The sequence below is a fragment of the Enhydra lutris genome, unplaced genomic scaffold, assembly GCF_002288905.1.
Source record: "Enhydra lutris kenyoni isolate GAN:26980312 unplaced genomic scaffold, ASM228890v2 scaffoldscaffold17, whole genome shotgun sequence".
NCBI lineage: Eukaryota > Metazoa > Chordata > Mammalia > Carnivora > Mustelidae > Enhydra > Enhydra lutris.
This window is the reverse complement of record NW_019154101.1, coordinates 31966011-31987762: the sequence shown is the minus strand read 5'-3', so window position 1 is coordinate 31987762 and position 21752 is coordinate 31966011. Positions and strand designations below refer to the sequence as shown.

At 40.3% G+C, this 21752-nt stretch overlaps 1 protein-coding gene and 1 pseudogene across 1 annotated transcript in view; one reads left to right on the top strand and one right to left on the bottom strand.

Annotated features, from left to right (window-relative positions):
• The window catches only part of LOC111147693 (ARFGEF family member 3), a 169302-nt gene that overhangs the window by 53471 nt on the left and 94079 nt on the right, over positions 1–21752 (bottom strand). Inside the window, exons 11-12 of the mRNA XM_022503919.1 lie at positions 13623–13735; positions 11753–12663 (exon numbers count right to left, since the gene is read on the bottom strand). Coding sequence (XP_022359627.1) covers positions 11753–12663; positions 13623–13735 — 1024 coding nt within the window. The remainder of the gene's footprint in view (positions 1–11752; positions 12664–13622; positions 13736–21752) is intronic.
• LOC111147713 lies at positions 15795–16225 on the top strand (annotated as a pseudogene).

Genomic DNA, 21752 nt, shown 5'->3' with positions numbered 1-21752 from the left:
TCCCATATGACCCAGTAATTATGCTCTTTGTGTGTACAGTATGCCCCAAAGAATTAAAAGCAGGGATTTGAACAGATCCTTGTATACCAATTTCACTGCATCGTTATTCACAACTGCCAAACTATGGAGACGATTGGACTGTCCATCAGAGAGGAATGGATCGACAGAGTACAGTACACACATACCACGGAGTTCGGATCCATGCTTCACCATGGATGAACCCTGCAAACATGCTGAGTAAAATGAACCAGGCACAAAATGATGTCAATTGTATGATCCACGCAGAGGAGGCTCAGGCAAGAAGAGCCAAATGTACAGAGACATTATGAGTAGATGAGAAGTCACCAGGGGCTGGCGGAGAATCCTTTCTCTTTGGGATGATAAATAAAATTTCTGAAAGTCAGGATGACGGTAATACAACGTTGTAGATGTAGGGAGTACCATTGAATTGCACATGTAAAAATGGGAAAAGTGGAAATTTTTAAGTTTTATATATTTTTTATCCCAATTAAAATAAATAATGTAATATATCAAAACTACTGAACTGCACACTCTAAATGGGTGAATTGTATGGTATGCAAATTATATCTCAATAAATTTTATTTCAGTAACGCTCTTAAATGAGGAAACAGAGTCTTAAAAATATATGTAAAGGAATAGCTGCTGGTTCTTCCCTCATTATTTTTTCTAAACATCATTTTATGCTTAAAAGTTTTTCATTTTGAAGGGCTCCATGTGTTTTATACAAATTAACTGAAAGAAACAAAGAAACAACTATATGTCATAGATGGGCTTTAAAGATGGGCTTGTTTGGCCAGAGAGGATTAGTGCCTTGTTCAAACTTCAGAGAATGTGGGGGACAAACATTTCTCAGGCTGGGTTCTCTTCATCTGGTCCCACATCAGCCTCAGTGCTCCTCTTGGTCCTACATACACTCTGATGCTTGGTTTAGAAATGTGGCTGAAACAGACCATCCGAAATAATATGCATGCAAACGACACATGTCTGTATGATCTTCATATGCTTAAAATTATCCTGTGATCAAAAAGGTACCTCTTTGGGGCACCTGCTTTCCCCTCTCTCTTCTGCCTCTCTGCCTACTTGTGATCTCTCTCTCTCTCTCGCAGTCAAATAAATAAATAAAATCTTTAAAAAAAAGATACTTCTTCTATAAAATGCAAGAGTTTTCAACACTAACAGTCAAATATATTGGAAATACAAATTTGTAACTGGAATTGTTACTTATATGCTTATATCCCTGTGGATTTCTTTCTTTCTTTTTTTTTAAAGATAGATTATTATAGATTATATATAGATTAAAAAAATAAATTATTTATTTATTTATTTATTTATTTGACAGACAGAGGTCACAAGTAGGCACAGAAGCAGGCAGAGACAGAGAGAAAGAGGGAAGCAGGCTCTCTGCTGAGCAGAGAGCCAGATGCGGGGCTCAATTCCAGGACCCTGGGATCATGACCTGAGCCGAAGGCAGAGGCTTTAACCCACTGAGCCACCCAGGCACCCCTCTCTGTGGATTTCTTAATGAATATGCTAACAAGAGGACATGGGCCAGAAGAAGCTTTGAAGCTGAAAAATCTTCAAGACTTTTGTTAAATTTGAAAACGGCATAAATATCCCTTAGTGGGCGTTAAGTATATAGCTTATTCCCATAAAACCACTTTACTCAGTCAAATGTTAGGCATCTCCCCGGCTTTCCTTTAAGAACTTTGCAGCTGTTATAAGAAATATTTTGTTGAGGGAACTTTGTGATCATAGGTGGAGGTGCATTTATAAAAGGAAGGTTGAGAGTGAGATTTAAAAATGTCATCCTTAGGGTACCTGGGTGACTCAGCCGGTTAGGCAGCTGACTCTTGGTTTCTGCTCAGGTCATGAACTTGGCGTCCTGGGATTGGGCCTGTGTTGGCTTCACACTTAGTGGGGAGTGTGCTTGAGGATTCTCTCTCTCCCTCTCCCTTTGCCTCTATCACCTGCATACAAGCGCTTTCTCTAAAGTAAATGAATAAATCTTAAAAAAAAAATGATATCCTTGATCAGGACATGGGCAATGTGTTTCTTCCGTGATGGCCCAGAGGAATACTCCATACTCTTAAGGTCCTGGTGGGGTTAGTTCTAGTCTCCGGAGGAGATAAAGGACACATGATGGGTCTCCTTCTAGAGTAAACAGAAAGCAGATCTCAGCATTGTTGGTATTTAACTATCCAGGATCATAGATGAAAGGAATATTTGAATCTGTGAATTAGGAAAATGACATTTGCAAATGGCTTTGATTTCAGGCTTCAGAAATAATTTCTTTTAACGTTTTAAAACCAACCACTATTTACCTTGGATATGGTTTGGAAAACCAAGCACATACTCAGATGCTGAAAGGGAAGAAGGCAGCTGATGTGTCTGCTGACACAGAGACCCAAATCACTAGCAGAGGTGTGACAATGTTCTAGAAGGGCTAGTGCATATGCGGAGTTCTGAAATGATTTGTCAGGCCTGTTAGGAGCAATCTGTTGGTACTGACCTCTCTCTCTGTAAGCAGGCTAATTTCTTACATTACAAGGAGCTGGCAAATTTGAGAATAAAACAAAAGGATGTATAGTCTATCAACTTAAGGAAGACACTCATTTTCTTGCCATACCAGATAGAGTTCACTGGTGATGTTAATAATGGAAATAACAAAATAGCTATAATGTATTAAGTGCTTTCTAATTTTTAGAACCAATCTCTTCTTATACTTTATTTCATTTGACATATAAAGTCTATATTGATTGCCTTCCTTTATTTTCCCAGTAAGGAGAGTGCCTCAGAAATATTAAAGTAATTTGCCTAAAGTTATATAGCTAGAAATTGCAAAGGTATTTTGGGCCCAAACTCCAGGCTTTTTGCACAATGCCATGCTGTACTTATTTCTAATGTTGTTAAAAGATTGTACTCTATCATGTCCCTCTCAAACAGATACTCTATTTTAAATTCATCCTCTGATTGGGTTCATTGAAGTGTTATAAATTTGGAATGACAAACTATAGGAGATCTGACCTTTAACGCATTTTGGCTACCCTTTTCCCCCAGTTTTCTGTAACTAAAGTTCATTCTCTCCCTCTATAATCAAGATGTTCTTTACTGTCAGGAACAGAAGGCTGGGTCACTTGCTTGATTGCCTACCAGTAAAAGACTGGATACAAAATTAGCATAAGTGACCTTGAAACATCTCCTCCATTCCTTAGATAATTTTTTTTTCAAATAAACATTACTTATGTCACTTAAGAGTACTAAAAAATATAAGTAAGAGTAACTGGTCCCTGCTTCTTCCAAGCCCCAATGATACCCATCCCAGCACACTTAGTTCCTTGTATGTATTGTGTGGAAATATAATCACAAATGAGATCATACTACATACACTGTACCAAGACTTGGTGTTTTCTTAGCAATACATGTTAGGTATCTCTTTTTATTTTGTTTTATTTATTTTTTTTTTTTTAGAGAGAGAGGTGTGTGAGTGATGGGAAGAACAGGGAGGGAGAAGGAATCTTAAGCAGGCTCCATTCTCTGTGCGGAGCCTGACGCAGGGCTCGATCTCATGACCCTGAGATCATGAGCTGAGCCGAAATCAAGAGTCAAATGCTTAACTGACTGACCCACCCAGTTGCAGGTACCCTTAGATATCTCTTGATACTAGCACTGAAGGATCTATCTCATTCTTTTCAAATAACTATGCATATACCACTGCATGGTTGGAGTATGATTTATTTAACTAATGCTCTCTTGGTAGACATTTATGTAGTCTCAATTATGACAAAAAGCTGAAATGATGAAATGATGAAAAGCTGAAATGCCTTTTAACACTTATGCAAGGGTATCTGTGGGATAAATTCCTTAAAGTAGACTAAAGAACATATATAAAGCTTGACAGATACAGCCCAAATATCTTCCCAACAGTTTATAGCAATTTTTCTCCCTACCAATGGTACATAAGAACACTGTTGTACCTACTCAGCAATACTGGGGATTATTGACTTTCTAAACCTTTGTAACGATAGTATATGATTTTTGGTTGCATTTCTATATACTAATAACAAAGTCACAGAAAAAGAAATTAAGAAAACAATTCCATTTGTAATTGCTCCTAAGAGAATGAAATACCCTGCAATAAACTTAACAAAGGAGATGAAAGACCTGTACTCTGAAACTATAAAACATTGATAAAAGAAACTAAAGATGACACAAATAAATGGAAAGATACCCTCTGCCCATGGGTTAGAAGCTTTCATATTGATAAAATGTCCACGCTACCAAAGCAATCTACAGATTCGAAGCAATCTCCATCAAAATACCAATAGCATTTTTCACAGAGCTAGAAGAATCCCATAATTTGCGCAGAACCTCGAAAGAAACCCAAATAGCCAAAGCAATCTTTAGAAAGGTATCACAGTCCCAGATTTCAATATATACTACAATGTTATATTCACCAAAACCGTGTGGTATTGGCTCATCAATAGACCTATAGATCAACAGCACAGAACAGAGATCCCAGAAATAAACCCATACTTACATAGTCAACTAATAGACAAAAAAGGAACCTCTAAGAATATACAATGAGGAAAAGACAATCTCTTCAGTAAATGGTGCTGGGAAAACTAGACAGCTAGATTCTGAATAAAATGGGATCACTTTCTTACACTAACTCCAAATGGATTAAGGACCTAAAAAAAGTGAGACATGAAACCATAAAACTCCCAGAAGAAAAATAGGCAGTAATTTCTTTGACATTGGTCTTAGCAACATTTTTCTAGATATGCCTCCTCAGGCAAGGGAAACAAAAGCACAAACTATTGGGACTACAACAAAATAAAAAGCTTTTACACAGCAAAGGAAACCTTCAGTAAAACAAAAAGGCAACCTACTGAACAGGAGAAGATATTTGTGAATGACATATCCAATAAGGGGTGGAAATCCAAAATAGATGAAGAACTTGCACAACTCAATACCGAAAAACCAAATAATCTGATTAAAAAGTGGGCAGAGGACCTGAATATATGTTTTTCCACAGAACACGTACAGACGGCAAATAGATACACAAAAAGATGCCACACATTGCTAATCATCAGGGGAATGCAAACCCAAACCACATGCAACATGATCTTATGCCTGTCAGACTGGCTAGAATCAAAAAGACAAGAAATAACAAGTGTTGGTGAGGATGTGGAGAAGAAGGAACCCTCATGCCCCTGCTGGTACAGCTCCTGTGGAAAACGGTATGGAAGTCCCTTAAAAAATTAAAAATAGAATTATCCTATGATCTAATAAACTATTGAGTATTTACCCAAAGTAAATGATGGGGTGAAAAATACGTACCTCTAGGTTTACTGCAGCATTATTTATAATAGTCAACCAAGTATGGAAGCAACCCAAGTGTCCACCCATAGAGGAATGGATAAAGAAGATGTGGCATATATATGTTTACAAACACACGCATCATGGAATATTATTCAGCTGTTAGAAGAATGAGATCCTGCCATTTGCGACAACATGGATGGACCTAGAGGGTATCATGCTAAGTGAAATAAATCATACAGAGAAAGACAAACACCGTATGATTTCACTTACAAGTGGAATCTAAAACACAAAACAAACAAACAGAAAAACAAAAAGCAGAAACAGACTTGTAAATACAGAGAATAAACTGATGGTTGCCCAAGGGGAGGGTTGGAGGATAAGCAAAATGGGTGAAAGGAAGAGAGAGATACAGGCTTCCAGTTATGGAATGAATAAGTCACAGGAATACAAGAAACAGCACAGGGAATAGGGTCAATGGTATTACAGTGTAATAGTGTTGTGTCTTGACAAAGGGTAGCCACACTCGTGGTGAGCACAGGAAAATGTCTAGACCTGTTCAATCACTATGTTGTATACCTGACATTGCTGCGACATTGTGTGTCAACTCGACTTCAGTTAAAACAAAACAATTACACTATTTTACTTGGTAATATATCTCCTTAAGTCCATGTTTCCAATTTTTAAATAACATAGCTATTTTATTTTCTGCTGATAGAAGTCATAAGAAAAAAAAAATTTAAGGGGTTTGGAAAAAGGTACAAAGAAGAAAATGAAAATAATCTGTAATTATATCATCATGAAGTATTAACATTTGAAGTTAATTTTGAATCCTTTTTAAAATTACATTATGACCATTAACTGTACCATTAAATATCACTTGAAAACATCATTTTAAACAGCTACATAGTGTCCTAAGTGGACATAGTAGAAATCATTTAACTTTCCTCTTATTTGGGGGCATTTAGGTTATTTCTAGTATTTGTGCTATGAAATATGTATCATATACATTTTGATATAGAAATCTGCTTGAGTTTCTGGTCCCTTAGTATAAACTCCTGTGGTTCTCTCAGGAGCCAGTGAGATGATGGGCTTCCATGGCCTCTATCAGGATTTTTCTGTCAGGACTTGGAAAACTGTCCCACATGTCCTGGGCTACAGTCTGCAACTTCTTTTCTTATCATGGCCAATCAACTCCAGAGGGGTTTGTGTTCTTGAACAGAGCCTCTGATTTACCCATCCATTCATCCCTCCTCCATCCACTCCTCCCCCACCAACGCAGCAGGCACAGTGTGGTACTAGGAACAGGTCTCTGAAGCCAGACTGTGTACACACCTTGGTAGCTGTGTACCTTGTTTGACTTAGTTGACCTCTCTGTGCCTCAGTTTTCTTACCTATAAAATGAGAATAAGAATACTATCTACCCTATGGGGTTCTTATGAATTTTAAATGAGTTAATATAGATAAAAGCCTTAATCAATGCAGAGCTATGTTCCTGTTAGTTATTATTATCCTTGCAGATACATATCAAGGCTGAGAAATGACTCCAAGGAAAGACACCAAGATATTTCAGAGGCAAACTCTGGGTGGTGTATAATTATGGTTTTTAAAAATCTTTATATTATTATATTCTCCAAATTTCATATTGCACAAATGACAGGGTATCGGAGGAGGGTTTTGTTAGACTACTTATTCCCTAACCCTGCTTCCAGAATACTCCTCTTCCTCCTTTCTTAAAGCAAACGAACAACTCCACCAGCAGCAGTCATCTTGGCAAATGAGGAAACCTCAGGATGAGAATCCCGTGTTAACAAAGGTAGGGCAGGGAGACAGGAGAGTCATCACAGAGTGCCGGACAGCCTACCCCAGCCTACCTCAGACGTAATTTAGGAGAAAGAAGCTGAATCTTAAACACTTGAGTTTTTTTACCAAAAGCAAACAAATCTAATTCTAACTGATAGAGGCAGGGTAATACATTATTTATTTGAGATTTTCTTTCTGCATTTTACCTTTTGTATTCCACAGACATACTCTGGACTGTTCAAATCCCAGGGCCAAAAACTGAAGCTGGCAAGGGCATACTTGCCTTCCTGGTTTCGTATCCACAAAGCCAGAGATCCTTCCAGGGACGGTGGTCTATTCCCAGAAGGCAATGAGAGGAGAGAGGAAGCAGCAAGGCAGAGAAGGGAGACCCCCAAATGGGCCAGGGTTGGAGATCTGTGGCTTCCTGCTGCTGGCAGTATGGGGGGCATTGGTGGGGCCTCAGAGGAGAACATACAATGGTGCCCAGGGGCTCCCAGTCTTGCCAGAGCAGTCCTGGCACCATGCTGGCAGAGGGGTAGCAAAAGCACAGGATGTCAGGGAGCCTGTGAAGTGGACAGTGGGGGCTCCTTGGCCAAGTGAGGTGAGAGGCCTCCCTGTCCAGATAGATCCCACATAAGCTCCAGCTTCTGGTTTTACCCTGGGATGGGAACCTGAGGGCTAACTTCAAATGTTTGGCCACCCAGGCTGGCTGGAGGGTTTGCAGTCAGGTTTGCTTTAATTCAAAGAAAGAGATAGTTCCTGCATCACTGAGATTCATACTTGCTCTAGTATCCTTTATGAAATTTGGTACTTTATAGACATCAAATGGCTTATAAATAAGCCTCATGTGGGGTCACAGAGAATCCCAAGGTCAGAACGGAATACCCCGCATCTAAGGAACAGCGATCCCAAGGCCACGTAGGTGCCCGCGCCCCTCTACTCGTTGCTGTGTGAGGCTGGTCTTGCTTCTTCATCCGGGAGGGGCCACTTCACACAGATACCACTCTGTTCTGCGCAGGATGAGGGAGGAATTTCTGCAGCTGTCACAGCTCACGTCCACTCCCGTCTCTATAAAACCTATTGCATTTGGATGTTTTCAAACTCCCCCACCGTAAAAACCTTTCATTGCTTTCAGAGGAGAGGCTCCCTTGAATCATGTGGAATTAAGGGGCTCATTTCAACTGGATGTTAGTTGTCTGAGGACAGGGTCCCTGAGAAACACTGAGCTAGTCTGGTCTCAGCCGCAGAGCAGACCCTGATACAAGTCAGGGGCAAATGCTCAATGGGAGCTTTTGACAAAATAAGGTTTAAAGCTTTTGACATTGAAGGAAATAATGAGCAAAATACCTGGGTTGTCACTCAGGGAGACTCACTTCTCATTTCCTGTTGTTACCTTTTCAATGTTGTCTTGGATAAACAAAGGCCATCTGTCTTCTCTCTCGTCCCTACAGGGTACAGGTGTTTCTCTTTTACTAGTCTTTCATCTTGGAGGTGATGCTGGCAGTGGGAGGCGGGGATCGGCAGGGCCAAAGTGGACCCAGGCCAATATCTAGCAGCTTTGGCCTACCCCTAGCAATGGTCAGTGTGATCCATCAAACCACAGCTATGACTGAGGAGACTGACCTTATTGCTAGCGGACCACAGCGTGATGGGTCTGTAATTTGTAAAGGCAGACCAACTCCTAACTGGTAAAAATACTGTGGCATTCATTAGAACTAAAAAGACAAATGACTAACTCGGTTATAGACAATTACTAAAAATTATATTTGGAAACAACCAAAAGACTGTGAAGTCTCTTTTCAATGTATTGGTTCCTACATATAAAAATCAACATCACAACATATTGGGTCTGATGGGACATTTTACTGACCTCTAAAATTTGAGCAGTTTGCAACATCCATGGAGCCATTTCCATTCTGGAAAAACTGAGTGAAAAAATTTACCCAAGCTCTGTTCAGCATGTACTGTAAATAAATATTGATTTGAAAGGTACAAAAACACAGCTGGTAAGATTTGCTTTAGCTTCAAATTTTACAAAAGACTTTGCTAGGATTCTGTTTCCCAATTCTTGTAGGAAATGAAGCAGGGCCTTTGACGGTCAGTCTTTACACCAGAACAACTTACTTATCTGGAATTACTTAGGGATGTTGTTGATAAATATGAAGTAATCTGAATGTCAGATCTTACCTAGGTAAAGGCTGAAATTTCTGCAGCTGAGTTGTTTTATATGGATTAGCTTCATTTTATATATGTATGTATCTGGGGGTGGGGGAGAGGGTGAGGGGGAAAGAGAATCTTAAGGAGACTCCACGCCTGGTGCGGAGCTTGATGCGGGGCTCGATCTCACTACCCTGAGATCATGACCTGAGTCGAATCAAGAGTTGGACACTAAACTGACTGAGCCACCCACGTGCCCCAAGATTATTTTAATTTTAAATACAAGACCCTAAAGATAATTTTTCCATTTGTTAATGATTCAAGGCCACCAGTATCATAACCAGTGGCAGTGCTACAGTCTGATATACGGCTGTTCCTTGGGATCACTGATGTTCCCCAGCCTGCCTGCCTTGGCACTGGGGAGGCTGGTCAGAGCACCTGCTGAGCTCCTCTCCCCGTGAATACTACCAGCTGAGAAGGAGCACAGGCTCAGAGGTTCTACCAAACCCCCTCAAAAGGGAAGTGAATATTCCTTCCAGTTCAGGCTTTACCCATGACTCACTTCTTCAACCCATGCCATATTCCACAGGTTAAGGGACCAAAGAACAAGCTTATGAATCTACAGTCAATACATATTTGTTGAGAGTAAGTCATGTATATCATGTATATCTTGAGGCCCCTAGTCCAGAGCACAGTGAAGCTTCTCTATAAATGCTGACTGATGAAGTGTCACTGTGTGTGTGTGTGTGTGTGTGTGTGTGTGTGACAGAGAGAGAGAGAGACAGGGAGAGAGAGAGGAGGAGACAGACACACAAAACATACTAGTAATGTTCAATAAAACAATAACAAATTTAATAATGGTAGCATAAAAGATATTAGGAGAAATAAATTTTTAGGAAGAGTATTTACATATTATCTTAGTATCTCAATGAAACATGAATTTTGCAGATGGGTGTGTGTTCCTTCATACAAATCGAATATCCTAACTTTATTTTTGTATTTAATTCCAAAAGGACAAGTATCAAGAAAAAAAATATTGGGTAGCCTTAAAAATAGGAATTTTTATGTCTTTAAAAGAATCATAGTATAGTTAGGAAAGCTGAGAAATTATATGTCTCTTTCCAATCTCTGGATAGGTTGAAAAGTCCAGGAGTATTAGTCCAGGACTGGAAGTTCATTACCTCTGCTGGTACTTACAACTTTAGATCATTCTCATATTAAAAAATGTCCTTCCTTAAATATACCTGAGTTAAAGTGTCTTTTTTGTGTCCTTTTGACAAAGGACAATCTGGTCAGTTTCTTAAAGATACTTATTAAGCTAACTCTTAACAGTACAGCAGTGAGCTCTACCAAGATCCAGTAAATGGGCTAGGATTTTGTGTGTGTGTGTGTGTGTGTGTGTGTGTGTGTGATGTGCTCTTTTGTTGGAAGACTGAATATGTGTTAGACACGGTTGGAGCATGCAAGGAGTTCAAAGGACAGAGGGGAAGGTGGATGCATCACAAATAACTTGATAGATGGGGTAAGTGCAATGACAGACACATGCCCAAGCCTTACAGGTGGAAGAGCAAATGGTGATCCTGACTTTTAACAATGCAGTGTTCATTTTTAGGATTAGTCCTTTCTCTGTGAGCACAAGCCCAGCAAGTTCCAACCAGCTCGGTGGGTTGTGGTCAAGAAACCCTTGAGTGTCAGGGGAAGGCACAGGTGATTACCTAGGAGTAAGGCACTCCTAGGTTGCCATAAATGTTTGCATCCATCTTTCTGTAGTCCTGTGAGATAATTAGTCTCCACCCATTTCCTGGCACAGAGCTCCTAAAATCCTTACAATTTCCTGAGTGATATGAACTCTAGAAGGATCTCTTGTTCTAGTATTTATCTTTGACCTCATCCTGAGTCCTAAAACCCTTGTAAATGCCTAAGTGATAAGAGCACCAGGAACGCCTTTTGTTCTAAGGAGGTGACTCTGGGTGGGCTGTTGGTTGGGGACTGACCACCAGAAAGCCCCCCACAATGATCAGATGCTGGGATATCCCACACTGCAAGTTCGGGGGAGTCAGCCTATAGCTGATTCAAACCCTCATTTAAAATAGTTGACATACTGGTATACCCAAGTGCATGGCTTTGTGATTTTTAGACAGAGAGGTGTAGAACTACACTAAGAACTCAAGGTTTTGAGAGTCAGAGATTGTCATTTTGTTTTAGTCAGCAGCAACTTTCTAGAAGGTAGCAAGCTCTATCAACCTCAGAGTATCCCAGCCATCAGCTGCCTACAATTCCAGCCGGTGCCAATAGGTCTTACATTCCTTTGTTCTCTTCAAATATAAGAAACCAGAAGCGTGATTAAGATGTTCTGAGCACTTCAAACTACAGGCCAGACGGCAATTTCCCATTTCAGCAAAATGCCCTGAACACCCTTCCTGACTCGATAGCCAAGCCCCCTTTTACAAACCTGAGCAGAAGGTAGAGGCGAAGTTCTGGAGGGCCGAGTCCACCTCTTCCACGCTGGGCAGAGCCAGCAGGCGGGGAAGGAGGCTTTCCAGGGTCTGCAGGAACAGCCTGGCGCTGTGCTGGTCCGCCTCCTGGTTCTTCAACAGTTTCAGGGACAGAGCGGCGGTCCGCAGGGACCGGTGGCCCAGGCAGTCCCGAGGGGTCTGCTCTTCATCCGCCAGCGAGCCGTTGTCCGAACCGATATCCGACACGTCCGACCTCCCCGAGTCCTTCTCTGCCGCCATTGAGTACTGATCACAGGAATCGAATTCGGTCCGCGAAAGGTCTTGGTCATCTACGCTGAAATTGCTTTCGCTGTACCTGGAGCCGTAGGACCTCATCCTGCAGTCCACCGACAGGAAGTTAGTTATGTCGGGGAAAGCAACCGTGTGGCTTCTCTGCACCACATCTGGCTGGTCCACGGCTTCGGCCTCGGGCACCTTGCTCAGCATCTCCTTGCTCTCGGGCACGGCGGGCGACTTGAGGCTGCTCTTGTGGTGGTCCGCGTGCTCCTCGGGCGTCGTCTGGCCCAACTCGCCCTCCAGCGTGGTCTGGCCCGTGTCAGTGGTCACGCTGATGCTAATGTCAGGGCTCCTCTCATTCCCCAGCTCCCACGACGTGTGCTCCGAGGACAGGACGCGCCGCTGCCAGCGGAAGTCGGCCTCATTGATCTCCATGGAGTCCCGGCTCCACTCGGCGCCATCCTTCAGCTCCTCCAGGCGCAGCAGCAACAGCTGGACCTGGCCTTCGCTCAAGCCCTTGCCCTGGCTGAGCTCGTCCAAGGCCCCGAGCAAGGTGCAGACGCAGGACACCGCAGCATAGCATGCTTCGATGCCGCCCTTGATGCACGCTTCTGTCATGCCATCCATGATGCTGAGGGTCCAAAGAAGAAAACAGCGTGAGAAACATGCGAGAATGCTCCAAAAGAAACAAGAAGTGTCAGTCTAGTGAACAGCACAGTATTCAAGAGAGATCCTCTGATCTGTATGGAATTAAATGGTCTGGGCCAAGGAGGAAATGAAACTAACATGCCTGGGCCCACAGAGGAAAACCTTCAGGTAGAGTGGCCCACCTTGAATCACATTCTCTCTCAGTTGGCTGGTTTATTTGGATATACACAAAAATTCCAGATGGACTTTATAATCTCCACAAGGACAGAGGACAGGCATTGAATAATCTCACTTTTGTGTTATGTTCCGTTTTTCACAATGCCTATCCGATAATGAGGACATCCTCTATGAAACAAACATGTTCCTGAACAGATGCATGTGAGTACAACTATTACAAATCAGATAATATTCAGTTTTCTAGGGGAGGGCTAAAGGAACCTTACAGTACTGTGATTCAAAAAGTTTTTGCCTAGGGACGCCTGGGTGGCTCAGTTGGTTAAGCAGCTGCCTTCGGCTCAGGTCATGATCCCAGCGTCCTGGGATGGAGTCCCACATCGGGCTCCCTGCTCGGCAGGGAGCCTGCTTCTCCCTCTGCCTCTGCCTGCCACTCTGTCTGCCTGTGCTCGCTCTCTCTGACAAATAAATAAATAAACTCTTAAAAAAAAAAAAGTTTTTGCCTAAAATAACCCCAATGAATAATTGTTGTACATTTCACTTTGCATACTGGGTTTACTTTAAGCCAATATGAAAATATGGAAAGCACATGATCATAATACATTGAAATAAGATTTCTCATATGGCTTGTGGGAACATTATTAAACAATAAAATTCCACATAATGCAGATTCATAAAAGTTTCAGGGATTTTAAAACAAGGTCAAATGTATTCAGAGAAAGAGTCCTCGCCAGGCAATAATAGATGGAAAAGGGGAATGTAGCATACAGTTTGAGAAGATCCAGATGAGACTTTCTTTTAGAAATTGATCTTTTTCTAGATTCTGGTTCAGTGGAGCTGGGTCCTGCCAAGTCACAGAGACGCTGTGGGCTCCCAAGTAGCTTTAAGAAAAAGGGGGGGAAAATAAGTGTAGTGAATACCATAAAAAAGCACAAGGTTTTAAATTGTGAGCTCAAGTAAGCATGTATTTTAGAGAAAGTGAGTGATATACTCTAAGGAAAAACACAACTATTTGGAACTACAAATCTTAATAAAACTGATCTAGTATTCCTCTTGTCATGGAATACACGGGTTCCCTGCTCCCTAATTCAGGACTGGCTTAGACAAAGAAAATTCTCTAAGGATTGTTTCAAAAAATTTTATAGCACAGAATCATAAGGCCCTTGCATCTACGCTCTTTACTGAGAATGGCCTATAATTTAACTTCTTTGTACTCTCTTTGTCTCATTTTGCTATCAAAGCTGGTTAGCTTCAAAACAGGACTGATCAAGTATACATGGAACATTCTCTGGGGTAGATCATAAGTTAGGTCATAAAACAAGTCTTAAATTTAAGATAACTGAAATCATAGCAAGCACCTTTTCTAACCACACTGGCATGAAAATAGAAATTAATTACATGAAGACAGTATCGTTACACTTTAAGGAACTGGAAAAAGAAAAAGTGAAGCCCAAACTTGGTAGAAGTAAATAAAGATCACAGCAGAAATAAATGAAACAGAGACTAAGAAATAATAGAAAAGATCAATGAAACTAAGAGTTGGTTCTTGGGAAAGATAAAATGGACACACCGCTGACTAGACTCGTAAAAAAAATCCAAAAACAAACAAAAAACCCATTAGATTTAAGTAAATAAAATCAGAAATGAAAGAGATGTTAAAACTGATACCACAGAAATACAAAAGATCATAAGAGACTCCTATAAAGGATATATGCCAACAAGTTGGACAACCCAGAAGAAATTAATACAGTTCTAGATGTATTCGACCTATGAAGACTAAATCATGACGAAAAAGAATATCCGAACTGACCAATAACCAGTATGGACATCAAATCGGTAATCAAAAGCCTCCCAACTGGATGTGCACTGGGTGTTATACGCAACTGATGAATCGTTGAACGTTACAAAAAAACTTATGATGTACTATATGCTGGCTAACTGAACATAATAAAAAAATTAAATTCATATATTAAAATTATTTTTTAACATGGAAGAAAAAACCTCCCAACTAACAAAAGTCCAGGACCAGATGGTTTCACCAGTGAATTCTACCAAATGATCGAAGAAGAATTAGTATCAATCCTTCTCAAAAAATAGAAAAGGAGGGAACTGTCCCAATCTCATTTTGTAAGGCTAGCATTACCTTGACACCAAAACCTGGCAAGGATACCACAAGTAAAGAAAATTATAGGCCAATATCCCTGAGGAACATAGATGCAAAAATCTTCAATGAAATGTGATCAAACTAAATTTAACAACATATTAAAAGGATCATATACCATAAACAACTGGTATTTATTTCAGGGATGCAAAGATGGCTCAATGTGCACAAATTAGTGGAATGATACACAACATTAACAAAATGAAGGAAAAAAATAGATCATTTTAATAGATGCAGAAAAAATATTTTGACAAAATTCCACAACCACTTATGACAAGAATTCTCAAAAAGGTGAACATAGAGGGAACATACCTCAACATAATAAAGCCCACATATTATAAACTCACAGCTAGCACGGTATTCCACAGTAAAAAGCTGAAAGCTTTTCCTCTAAGATCAGGCACAAGACAAGGATGTCAGTCTTGCCACTTTTATTCAATATAGTATTGTCAGTCCTAGCTACAGCAATCAGGCAAGAAAAGAAATAAAAGGGATCCAAATTGGAAAGGAAGATGTAAAACTGTCACTATTCACAGATGGCATGATATTATATATAGAAAACCCTACAGACTCTATAAAAAACTGTTAGAACTAACAACTGAATTCAGTAAAGTTGCAGGACACAGAATCAACATACAAAAATCTGTTGTATTTCTATCCACAAATAAACTATCAGAAAGAGAAATGAAAAAAAATTGTATTTACAAAGCATCAAAAATAATAAAATGCCCTTCCAACCCACCATCTGCCATGGAACTACCACCAAGATGTAAAGTTTCATGAAAACCCTTAAGGCTGAACCCTTGGCTATAGTAGACAGTGTAAAAGCCAAGATTCAGGATAAGGAAGGAATTCCTCATGATGAGCAGAAACTGATTTTTGCTGGCAAGCAACTGGAAGATGGATGTACTTTGTCCGACTACAGCATGCAAAAGGAGCCCACTCTTCATCTTGTGTTGAGACTTCGTGGTGGTGCTAAGAAGAAGGAAAGAAGAATAAGTCCTACACTGCTCCCAAGAAGAATAAACGAAGAGAAACGGCTGTTCTGAAATACTTTAAGGTGGATGAGAACGGCAACATCAGTCACCTTCTTTGGGAGTGCCCTTCAGATGCGTGTGGTGCTGGAGTTTTTATGGCTAGCCACTTCGACGGATGTTATTGTGGCAAATGTGGTCTGACCTATTGCTTCAACAAACTGGAAGACAAGTAATTATATATGGGTTAATAAAAGACATGAACATTCAAGAAAAAACAATAAACTGCCTAGGAATAAATTTAATCAAGGAGATGAAAGATTGGAATACTGAAAATTGTAAGACATTAATAAAAGAAATTGAAGATGACACAAATAAATGGAAAGATACTCTGTGCTCATGAATTGGGAGATTAATATCGTTAAAATGTCCATAGTACCCAAAGCAATCTGCACATTTAACGCAGTATCTATCAAATTTTCAATGTATTTTTCACAGAAATAGCACAAATAAACCTGAGGTTTGCATGGAACCTTGAAAGACCTGGAATAGCCAAAGTAATCGAGAAAGAAGAACAAAGCAGGAGACATCACACTCCCTGATTTAAAATTATATTATAAAGTTATAATAATTAAAACACTTATATAATAATTTATATAATAATTAAAACAGCATTTATATAATAATTAAAAGTTTTTAGGTACTAACCTAAAAACAGACATGTAGATCAGAAAGTATACGTTTATTTCTAGGCTCTCTAAGAATAGAGATCCTAGAAATAAACCTGTACATATATGTCAAATTAATTTACAACAAAGGAGGTAAGAATAGACACTAGGGAAAGGACAGTCCCTTCAACAAATGGTGCTTGAAAAACTGGACAGTCACAAGCAAAAGTATGAAAACGGACCTCTGTCTTATACCATACACAAAAATTAACTCAAAATGGATTGACTTTAATGTAAGCCCTGAGACCATAAAACTCCTAGAAGAAAACACAGGCAATAGCTCCCGGACATGAGTCTTGGAGAGATTTCTTTAATCTTACACCAAAAGCAAAAATAATCATGTGGGACTACATCAAACAACAAAGGAACCGCTGACAAAATGAAAAGGTCATCTACTGAAAGTATTTGTGAGTCATATATCTGATAAGGGGTTAAAATCCAAAATACATAAAGAACTCAAGTAACTCAATAAAAAAGCAAAAAACCCAAATAATCTGATTTAAAAAATGGGCCGAGGATCTGAATAGACATTTTTCCAAAGAAGACATATAGATGGTCAACAGGCACATGAAAGATGTTCAGTATTAATAATCACGGGAAATGCAAATCAAAACCGCAATAAGATATCACTTCACATCTGCTAGAATAGCTATTATCAAAAGACTAGAAAAAATAAGTATTGACAAGGATGTGGAGAAAAAAGGACCACCTTGCACAGCTGATGGGAATGGAAATTGGTACAGCCACTATGGAAAACAGCAGGAAGGTTCCTCAAAAATTAAAAATAGATTGCCATATGATCCATCAATTCCACTTCTGGATATTTATCTGAAGAAAATGAGAACACTAAATAAAAAAGATACATGTACCCCCATGTTCACTGTAGCATTATTTACAATAGCTAAAATATGGAAACAACCTAAGTGTGTCTCAGTGGATAAATGGATAAAGAAATACACACACACACACACACACACACACACACACACACACACACACACACAATGGAATATTACTTATCTATAAAAAAGGATGAAATCTTGCCATTAGTGACAACATGGATGAACCTAGAGGGTATTATGCCAAGTGAAATAAGCCAGACAGAGAGAGACAAATGCTGTATGATTTCTCCTATAGGTGGAATCTTAAAGAAACAGACAAAAAACCAAGCTCGTAGTTACAGAAAATGGACTGGTGGTTGCCAGAGGTGAGGGGTGGGAGGATAGAAAAAAATGGATGAAGGGGGTCAAAAGGTAAAACAACTTCTAAAAATTAAAAAAAAAAAAGAAAAACCAAACACGTTGAGAAGCATTTCCTCTTTCTACTTTCTGGAAAAGTTCATATATTATTAGAATTACCTATTCCTTAAATGTTGGTATAAATATATATATATATATATTTAAGATTTCATTTATTTGGCAGAGAGAAACACAGTGAGAAAGGGAACGGGAGAAGGAGAAGCAGGCCTCCCACCGAGCAGGCAGCCTTGAACCCAGGACCCTGGGACCATGACCCTAGCCGAAGGCAGATGCTCAACGACTGAGCCACTCAGGCACCCCAGTATAACTAGTTTTTAAAGTTATATGGGGAGGTCAGTTTTTTTTTTTAATGGAAATATTTTTTATATACTGATTCAATTTCTTTAAAGATTCTAGAACTATGTAGGTTCTCAATTTCTTCTTGAGCCAAACTGTTAAAGGTTGTATTATTTCCCAGGGATTTATCTATTTTATCTAAGTTTTCAAATTTACTGGTCTCAGTGGCCTTAATACCTTCTTTAATGTTTTAATGTTTATAATACCTGTAGTTACATGCATGTTTTCATTCTTATTTCCACTTGTTTTTACTTATTCTGGAATTTTTTTAACTGTGTTTATCAAGAGTTTTTCAACTTCCTTAGTCTTTTCAGAGTCCTGGTACTTTTCACTTTATTGATCCACTTTATTTTCTTTTTATCACATTCCTTTCTGCTTTCATCCTTATTTTTCCTTTCTACTTTCTTTGAACTTAATCTGCTCTTTTCCCAGCTACCTAACTTGGAATATTAGAATATTAATTTTAGGTTTCCAATTTTTAAAATACAATCATTTTAAGCTATGAATACCCTCCTATGTATAGCTTTGGCTACATCCTACAAGTTTTCATGTATAGCATTTTCATAACTGTTCAGTTCTTACTAGTTTTTATTTCCATGTGGTAGAAATCTTTGCAGAGAATTTCAATTTGAAGCTAATTAATTCAGGAAAAGATTGGGCTAAGTGTATTGGAACAGACTTCCTATCACTAAGCCCATTATTTTCAAAGTAATTTATAGTCACAGGAAAAGGTATATTAACTAGAAAAAGTTATATCTTCAGGGGCACTCTTCTTTCCCTCCCTCCTTCCACATTTCCTTTGTACCCGGAAATTGCAAATGTCTCTCTTAGAGGTATAGCAATGAAGCTTTTCTCTCCACATTTTATTTTTTTTTTTTTACATTGAAAGAGTCAAGTTTCCCTTTCTCCTCTCTTTCCTTTCCCCTCCCTCTCCCTCTTTTCCTCTCTCTCCTGCCCTTGCTCTCCTCATCCCTCTCCTCCCCCCAACCCTCTCTCTAACCACCAGCCTGCCCTGCATCCAAGGGAAGGGGTCAGGCCTAAGAGCCTCCAGCTGCCCCCTCTCAGGCTAGAAAGGAAGGTGCATTTCAGAGGGATAGCTGTGGGGAATCTCACTTTCTCTTGGAATCTCATTACATTCTCGAATCTAACCTTACCAGTAATAAGTTAGATGACATATTTGAATCCCCACATTGATTTTGGGTTTATTTCTCAGTTGTTTCCAAATCTGGAAGGAAAGCAATCACGCTTCTAAAGAATCCTCAACAACCACTTGAAGAAAGGCAGGGCACGTGGAATCTGAGCTTCCTCCAGGGGGAGGGAGGGATGTGCTATCAGAGGCTGGGGTGTCACAGTCTGATAAAGATTAAGGAACTTCTGGGTACCTGTATGGCTCAGTTGGTTAAGCGTCTGCCTTTGGCTCAAGTCATGATCCCAGGGTCCTGGGATGGAGCCCTGTGTTGGGCTCCCTGCTCAGCGGGGAGTCTGTTTCTCCCTCCCCCCTGCTCATGTATGTGCTCTCTCACTCTCTCCCTCTCTCAGATAAATAAATAAAATCTTAAAAAAAAAAAATTAAGGAACTCCTTCTGAAGCCAAACCAGGGAAAGAGGAAAGGAAGCAAGGTGAACTTTTGATTACTGTTCCTTTTTTGGGAAAGCAGAAACAGAGAAGAAAACTGTCATTTGAAGAACAAAATGTCCTGTCTTTGATTAATAGGCACACGGCGTGTATGGCGGGGTGACAAGTCACAAAGACAACAGGGAAATAACACACCAAGTGCTCAAACTCTGAAAGGTTGAACAAACATCCTGGGTGCGCAGTGGTTTTCCTTGTGTGCACAGATGGCACATTTTGGTTTCCAAGTTACAAGCTTCCCAGCTGATTGGTTGTCATAGTGAGTGGAGTAACTCAGCCCCCATCGGTCAACTGTGCTCCATGGGGCAGCATGGCCTGGCCATGCTACTTATGTAAAATCATCTGGGGGAGAGCTAGACAAATTGATGAGAAAGGGGAAAACATGCCAAATTTCCTGCACGGTGGCCAATAAATGCTTATTGAAAATACATTTAGACACCTATGTGCCCCGTAATGCGATGTATTTACTTAGCATTCAGGCAGCAAGTGCATCTGCCGTGGGCAGCCACAAGCCCAGGACCAGTCATGTCTGGGTGGGAAAGAAAGGTTTCTGCTGTTCTCAAAACACCCTCTTTGCGGATATTCTGTCCTCAGGTTCATCTGTCATTCAGCCACAATTCCCTGAGCACTTACGCTGAGGCAAGCACTCTGCAGTGTTAGATAAGGGGGTGGGCAGGGCACACATAAGAGTAACGTACACACACACATACTTGAAGAGACAGGAAGTTTGTACCAAGTCATACTGGGAAACGATCAGTGGGATGGGACATAAAATTAATTGCTAAATGATGGAATTTAAAGAATTTCATGGTTTAAGGAAGCAAAACTGTAAAGGAGGAGGATTTTGACAGCAGAGGCAGCTGTCCTTAGAATGTCTGGGTTCACCTGGTAGCCCGGCTACTCATAAGGACTTTGGGCAAGTAACTTCACATGGGGCCTCAGCTTCCCCATCTGGAAATTGGGCATGGTATTCTTTTCCTAAGAGGGTTTGTAAATAAACGAACATGTAGTGCCAGCTACACCTAGCACAGTGGAATCACTTCTGGACCCTGCTACAGGGCATGGGCCCTGGGGAGAAGGGAAGGAAGTCTGAATAGAGGCAGGAAAGTGGGAGCGGGACAGAGCAGGGTCAGTCAGATGGAAGGGGGGTGAACCTGGGAAATGATGGGAAATGAGAATGGTGAGAGAAGGATCTGGAAACTGGGCAGAGTAATTCAGTCTTGCTGAGAGAGTCAACAGGAGCCATTAGAGCCTGAAAAATACTTAACGGTAGTGACTTATGAGCCTAAATTCAGAAAGACAAAAGGAAGAAAACAGGCAGGCGGCAGACAAGGAGCTGAGCGAGAACTGGTATACTACTCTTGGCAGGAGGTCATGAGGACCAGCTCTTTTCAGCCTCCACACATTTCTTCTTTTCCTTAGGATAGCGATAAGCATGCCAAATAGTTACCTAGCACTTTATACTTACAGAGTATTTATACCAACGTTATTGCATTTTGAGCCTTTGGAATATTGCTACTGTGTAAAGATAAAAAATTGTGAGTTCAGGGTTAAATGATTTAGCTGCTACAACCTTGCTGGGGAGTGGCAGAGACAGGATCCAAACCCTGACTCTTCAACTCAGTCTCACCAAGGGGTAGGTGAGACAGCATGGAAAGGGACTCCCAGAATCATCTGCATTGCAATATCAAAGTGTGGTAATAAGTGTGTTGCAGCAAAAGATGATGGGTTTCAGGTCAGATGGACCATGGTATACACCCTTCCTCTTTCTCTGTGACCTTGGGAAAATCATCTGACCCCTTGGGATC